The sequence below is a fragment of the Phalaenopsis equestris genome, unplaced genomic scaffold, assembly GCF_001263595.1.
Source record: "Phalaenopsis equestris unplaced genomic scaffold, ASM126359v1 Scaffold000887, whole genome shotgun sequence".
Classification (NCBI taxonomy): Eukaryota; Viridiplantae; Streptophyta; class Magnoliopsida; order Asparagales; family Orchidaceae; genus Phalaenopsis; species Phalaenopsis equestris.
In genome coordinates this window covers 107,654-115,120 of record NW_018165327.1, presented here as the reverse complement: position 1 = coordinate 115,120, position 7,467 = coordinate 107,654, and the positions used below count along the sequence as shown (strand labels likewise).

Genomic DNA, 7,467 nt, shown 5'->3' with positions numbered 1-7,467 from the left:
TAAGTTATTGAACTTGAACTGATTATCTTATAAACAATATTAGAATGGAGCAAAAATATTTTTTTTATATAATTATTTGTTGATAAAATAAAAAGAAGAAGAAAAAAAAAAGGCTTGAAGATTCCCACGACAGCTTCCTTGGACAGCTCCGCTCCCGCCGCATTGTGCCAATTGAAGTAGATACTATAGCCGAATTCGAAAGGTAAGAGTTTTCTTTCATCCATCCAGGAATCTGAGAGCATGGCCCTGAACGCACCGCTGCTCTTAAGGCGTTCGACCATATGCATAATACAAAGCAATCTCCAATCTTCTCCTATTTCCTCATCTTTACAACCAGTACATTCCAAGAATCAGAAGCACCTTAGCTTCCATTACCTTCCTTCTAGCATTGAAAAAACTCGCTCCTCCCGAGCAAAGCCGGTAACCGTCTTGACTTTTCTGAGTTGTAACACTGTTTCACTTCAGGCATCAATCACCTAACCATCTGCACCTGTACATCCTAAAAAGTTGAAGGCATTGAAGAAATTCATTAAAAGCAGCGAAAGCGTTGCGGATGAGGAAGACGAAGATTCCAACAACAGAGAGCACAGAGTTGCCAATGACCCTAATCTTATGACTGAAGAAGAGAGACTGGAGATGAGGAGGACGATTAGGGGGGTGCTGGATTCGAACCCTGTCGTAGAGGAAGAGACCGATCCAGTACAACGCAAGATCAAAATGCAGAGGCTGCTTGCAGACTACCCGCTTGTCGTCGAAGAGGATGACCCTGATTGGCCAGACGATGCGGATGGATGGGGATTCAAATTTGATCAATTCTTTAATAATATCAGGATTAAGAATGTGAGGAAGGATGACGATGAAGGTTACGATAGCGAGAAGGAGATTGTGTGGCAGGACGATGATTATATCAAGCCTATTAGAGATATAACCGCTAGGGAATGGGAGGATACTGTTTTCAAGAATTTCAACCCTTGCATCATTCTCGTCCACAATCGATACAAAAGGTTTCTCCTTCTTTCCACTCATTCAATTTTATGGAACACAAGATTAAATTTTTTGCTAAAACTAATAAGTTTAAGGTTTCAGATTTAGGAGTCGACTGGTGTGAATGTACTATTGCACTCTTATTTGAATTTTGAAGTCATATGAGAGTTCTCGAGCATAGGGCTAGTTTTTTATCCACAATTAGTAGAGTCAGTGTTATGGAAAAGTGCTATTGAACACGTTATAAATGATGAAGGATTGGACCATTATGTATTAATATTAGATTGATCTTAACTTTATTTGAACAAGTTGAAATTAGGATAGGATTTGTGCATAAATAAAAGGACTCACTATTGCAAACTAAAGTAATACTAGGTACAAAAAGGAAGGACCAAACTAAGGGTTGCAATAATAGGATTAAAAAATCTAAAAATTATAATTCACTTATATTTTTGTAGATGCATTCTTGTAAACCATATCTAATATGCACAAATTTATTGTAATTAGATTTAGAAGTGTACTAATCATACTCTAAAAAATATTGGTTTTTTTAATTTGTCAATACAACATACTATAATCTTTGAGCTAAATTCAATATAAAAAAAATTTAGTGTTCTTAAGTAAGGGAAATATAAAGTAGTCAAGTTAAATAAAATTAGTGTTAAATATCTAATATTGCAAAACATTCTTATTTATTAATATAATCTAAGGAATTCCATGACTTTAATGTGGATATTTCTATCCTATGATCAGTCAAGATAGTTTAGTCAAAAATCAGTTTGTCATCGGCATCTCAATTTCAAACAATTCTACGTAAATTAAATGCATATTAAATTTTTATCGTATAAATTAAGAGCCCGAAGATTAATAGACCATCTGATGATCTGATTAGGAGAGTAAATGTTTTAGATTCAACTTATGTTAAGAAAGACATCGGTAGACCTAGGAAGACTTGGGCTTATTGTATAAAATATGATCTTATTTTATTAGAACTAAATGAAAATATGACACTAAATAGGACGTAATAGAGAAAAAAGGATTCATCTAGCGTAGTGGGATTAAGGCTTTGTTGTTGTTGTTGTTGAAATTAAGAGCACAAAGATTGATTTCATTTAGCCAAATCTAACATAGAAATCTTCAGCTATCTAGTCTTTAGAAAAGGGTATTAGTTCATGCTAGGCTAAAAAGAAAGACAAAAATAAACTATAGAAAGCAAAACAAATCAAAGCTAGGGAAAAGAAAAAGCTTGGATTCTGTTGACTCTCATTTTGATCCTCCGTAGTTGTCTTTTTTTAAGCTGTTAAATATCTAATATTGCAAAACATTCATATATGGATACCCCCAAATAATTATAATTTTTTTTCTCTTGAAAGCATCAATATATTGGCTAGTGCCATGTCAAGTAACCTCGGAGCTAGAATAAAACATGTGCGCTCCCAACAAGCCAGCTGGAAAAATTTATGAAATTGACACTAATACCAAATTGGGAGCCTAGGCATTAGGTTTGGATGCCTAAGTTCTCAACTTTCTATGCAAAAATTCAAATTATTCTAGGTTTAGTACCTGAATTTCAGAGTAAGCATTTGGGTGCACAAGCCCTCCAATGCTTGTATGTTAAGTCTGCTGCTCAAGTGACTTCAGATTTGCATTCTTTTCGTATCATTTACAGAAAATCCACATAGGTGAATGCTCATCAAATTGCTCATTTTTCCTTACATCAACAACTATATTTTAATTACTATAATGAATTTCTCAAATTAAGGCAAAAAAGATAAAAATTCAATGATCTGCCTGAGGAAGTACTTAATATAAACACTACTATCAAATTACCCTCACGTCTTATACTTATTCATTTTTTGGTAAAATAAACAAAAAGAAAAAGCAAAACCCAATGCTCAAGAATACAAATGCTCATAAGACACCTTACTCGCTGATCAAAGTACTTTTTTTTTAATTCTCAGATCAAAATACTTTCATTCCTAAGGATTACTATTTCTTATACCACTCATAAAATTTGAGTGTTACAAGGATTATATTAACTATTGTATTAACATACTGTTGTATAAATTTCTTAATCATAAATGTCACACTAATGCAGGGGATGCATAACCCACAAACTAACCTAATTTTCATAATTATAGACTGTTAACACATTTAAACTTTTTCTATGCCTCAAGAATCTAAATTAAGAGTCGCTCAACACTCAAATATTAGCTACAGTGAATAACAATGATTCTTCTTCCCTCCACTCCTGTGATATTCCAACACCCACAAGTTTTTTTCTTTTCTTACTCAAGAAATTTGATCAACCACGATAAGTTAGTAGTCCTAAAATCACAACACTTGACAGTGTACCACCAACCGACCAATTATTAGATGACATGAGCAAAAGACACAATTTTTGCTATGTCCTTAGTGCATGCTGTGCAAAAATAAGCAAACTAGTAAAATATTAGTGATAGCAAAACTTCTCGTGTGGAGGCTTGTAGTAGTCTTCCACGCTGTTAAAAACAGTGTTGTGACTTTGGTTTTATTGGTTACTAAATGAATTATTCTTTTTCCCTGTTCAAAAAAAGAAAGAAAAAGAAAAAAATAGATAAGTATTATTAGCTAAAATAAAATACTACTAAGGTAAATAATTTAAATGAGATTTTTATAATTTTTGGGTTAACTCTCAACAAGCATGTCATTCAATATTTTTTACATTTACTTGGTCTTTTTATTCTAAATCTTATCAAGTGATATATTATACTTCTAGTGCTTCACAAAAACTATTTCGACCATATAATCATTCTTAGCCTTTGTATGATGGCTAAGGTGTTCAGAATAGCATGCATCAGGAAAAAAAATAATTTTTCTTTTGTTGTGGGATGTATATATTATCATAAACTTTGAAGATCCCTTCTTTCTATTGGTTTCTAAGGTGTAGTTCTCCATTCTGGAAGTTAATATTGACATTTTAAGTTATTATAAATGGTCTACCAAGAATAATATGATAAATTTAGTTTTCGTCCTCTGTATCCAAGATGATGAAATTTGCATGAAAAGTAATCTTTTGAAATTTCACTAAACCATCAACAATCTCTTGGGATACTTTATTGACCTATCAATCAAATGCAGTGAGACCGTGGTCAGTTTTCCTTCCCCCCATCTCAACTTCTTGTTTACTAGCAAAGGCATGAGATTAATGCTTGAGTTTATGTCATAAAGTGGGCGAATAGTAAAGCTGGCTAGATATTTTTTCATTCTTTTGGATAGCTTGTATTTCAGAATAGTGTTGCATCCCTATGTGGCCGTTGTCTCATAATCATTTAGTTTCCTTTTTTTCAAGAGGATCTTGTTCATAACTTCGACATAATTGGACATCTTCTCCAACACATCAATAAGCATGATATTGATATACATCAATATATAACTTGTTAAACGCCTCTAGGAAATTGGAAAATTATTTCTCTAGATTCACTTCTGAAAATTATTGTGGATACAACAATGGTGGAATATATGCAGCTGGTTGTCAAGGAAAAACTTCATCTTAGGCCTTTATTTCTTACCAGCATCTTTCTTGTCTGCACTTGTTTGTTTTGTATCGGGCTTCTTCTTGCCCTTTGAATCATTTTTTGAATGTGTCAATAATCTCGGGGTAATTTGTGATATGATAGTTTGGGTCCTCAATCACTACACCTTCAAACAGAAAATTATAAATCTTCTATAGTGTGACAAGCTTAATATCAAAGTTATTAGCTTGAATCCTAGGCTAGACAATCACCTTGGCCATTTTGTGAACAATCAGCAAAGTGTAATCTCATGGACCCATGATAGCCTCTTTTCGATTTGCCATAGTTTAATGAGCTATATTTATGGCTTGATGTTGTTCCCTCAAGTTCCTCAAAAGCATTATTTTGATCTCCTAATCAATTGAGAGTAACAGCTCACCACCATAGCAATTCATGCACTACGAGAGCACTTGAAAAGCAGAACAAAGCTAAAAATTAGAAATCTTGAAAAGAAATTCAAAGTAAACTTAAACAAATCTAGTATCGATATCAGCAATTGAACAATCTCCAACAATGACGCAAAAACTTAAAATGCATATGCAAGGGTATATGATCAAATAAATAATAAAGTGATGAGTATCTTCTCATAGAAATTACTTCACTTAGTTTCAAAATTTGGTTCTTTATAACTTTATTTGAACAAATTTAAGATGTTTTATGGTTTGTGCATAAATGAAATGACTCGCTATGATGAGCAAAACAATACTAGCTACGAAAAGTCAAGAATAAACCAAGCGTAGAAATGAGTGTTATTCATCTAATTGCTCCATTTTCCAACATCAACATATATATTTTACTTGGTGCAATTGATTCCACAAAATAAAGTGAAAATATTGAAAATGTAAAGATCTAGCTATGGAAAAAAAACTACTAAATCACAGCAATTGGTGCTCTGCACAGAAAATAGACAAATGAAAGTTATTCATTTAACTGTTCCGTTTTCCTTGATTAAGATATATTTTAATTAGTGCAATGGATTTCTCAAAACAAAGTGAAAATTTCATGAAAATGTAAAGCTCTAACTTTGGTAAAAACTACTAAATCACACCTATTAGTCGGAAGTCTCAAATTTCATTGAGCTCTTGCGTTCTTTTATTTTGCTTTCAGCCCACGTTTGCAAAGCACATATTGCATATGTGCATTTTCTGAACTTTAAGATTTTAGATCAATGTTAACGAGATTTTAACATTCAATACTAAGAGAAACATGATTTGCTATTTTGCAGGCCAAAAGAGAATGTGAGGGCAAGGGATGAATTGGAGAAGGCTGTGAAGTTTTTTTGGGAGACTGGACTTCCTTCACCTAGAGTAAATTAGCATCATCAAATAAATACTAGCTGCTTCTTATACTTTGTTCACTCTATAGCAACACTATTTTGTTTGTTTTGTAGTGTGTAGCTGTGGATGCTATTGTTGAGGATGAGCTGGCTGATGCTCTGCAAGTATCCATCTTTCCTGAGATAATCTTCACGAAAGCTGGGAAGATACTGCACCGTGACAAAGGTTGGTGCTGATGTTAAGAAAGTTATTGGGATTTTCAATGTTTCTAATATTCTCTTTGACTTTACAGTTGTTAGGACCGCAGATGAGTGGTCAAAGATGATGGCGTTCTTCTACTACAAGGCAGTACGACCGCCATGCTTAGATAAAACCACTGGGCTGAATCAGGAGAAGATACCATCACTCTAATAGAGGTTGAAGCTTGTGTGCTTGAAAATGCTTTTGGCCTGTGCTCTAATATTTGGTATGATTGCTGTTTCACTGGAATGAATGAAATTAGTTGAGGCTGATAGCATAGAAATTCGTATGAGTAAAAGAAGGTAATGGTCAAAACCTTCATGTGGGCTTGGAAGTGACAATTGGTTTAGATTGTTTCACGTGTTAACATTGCTGTCATATGTTCGTAAGCTACTTCAATGAGCCTTTTAGGTTAACTAATTCCTTGATGTATTACTCAAGCTGCATTGCAGGAGAAGTCTTGAGTTGACATATGAGTGAAACTTATTTTTGAATTTGGCATAATGTATCATGAAGGCTACGCCTAGTTTTTAACACTGCATTGCCACGTCAATAAAGATCGCAGATTAGCAGCTTTATTAGAATATGACTCATTTTGGAGCACTATTTTCTTTTGTATTTGCTTGATCTAATTTAGTTTCTTTTCTGATTGCATTTATTAATGTGATACTGGTTCGATTCAGGATAAAATCTTCTGGGGGTTAGTTGGTTGGGCTTCTGATGTTTTTCTTCTGGGCTTGGAATTGTTTTGACACTTGTGTTGACTGATGCCTTTACTCCCTGCAGTCGTTATATGACAGAATTACAGTGCTTTGAGATTTCTTCTTATATGTGAACTCTGTCAGATATCAATTTTATTTGCTATGTATTCTTGATTGAACCAATATGTGGCAAGTTCTTTGAAATTTTTTGTATTCATGTAATGTTAGTCTTTCATTATTTTCTAAAGGCTTTAGAAAAAAAAAATTCATGGCTTCCTGGATGAATGCTTATGGTGGCTTGCTCTATTTTCATGGCTTGATTTTATCTCTATTGTTTCAGCGTGTGGCACTCCCTTGGTTACTTTTCTATGGGCTGAGGTATTCTTTATGGAGTTCTTTGTATAAATTCTGTATATATAATGATGTCGTTGTATTTTGGAATCACTGGTGTTGTGTTCTGCTTTGTATTTAGTTTTCTTTTCTCATACAGTAAGGTGGGATTGATATTAGCCTTGACTTGTTATGAGTTTGGTTTTTTGCTTTTCTGTTAAGTTAATCTTTGTGAAACTTCGGTGGTTTGTTTTCTTTGTGTTTCGAACTATTATTATTGTTCCGTGGGACAATCTGTGACCTAATCGTTTGGTTGTAATTTTAAGGCCACAAATTTGATAACAGAATAAATATTGTGTGTACTTTTGATAACAGAATAAT

At 33.5% G+C, this 7,467-nt stretch overlaps 1 protein-coding gene across 1 annotated transcript; it reads left to right on the top strand.

Moving 5' to 3' along the window:
* Nucleotides 1-122: 122 nt before the first annotated feature.
* Nucleotides 123-6,643, top strand: LOC110032217. Its single transcript, XM_020735770.1, has 5 exons — nucleotides 123-420; nucleotides 508-1,004; nucleotides 5,764-5,845; nucleotides 5,929-6,040; nucleotides 6,108-6,643. Exons 1-5 carry the CDS (start codon nucleotides 241-243, stop codon nucleotides 6,224-6,226), a joined length of 990 nt encoding a protein of 329 aa, XP_020591429.1. The 5' UTR covers nucleotides 123-240; the 3' UTR covers nucleotides 6,227-6,643.
* Nucleotides 6,644-7,467: the final 824 nt, after the last annotated feature.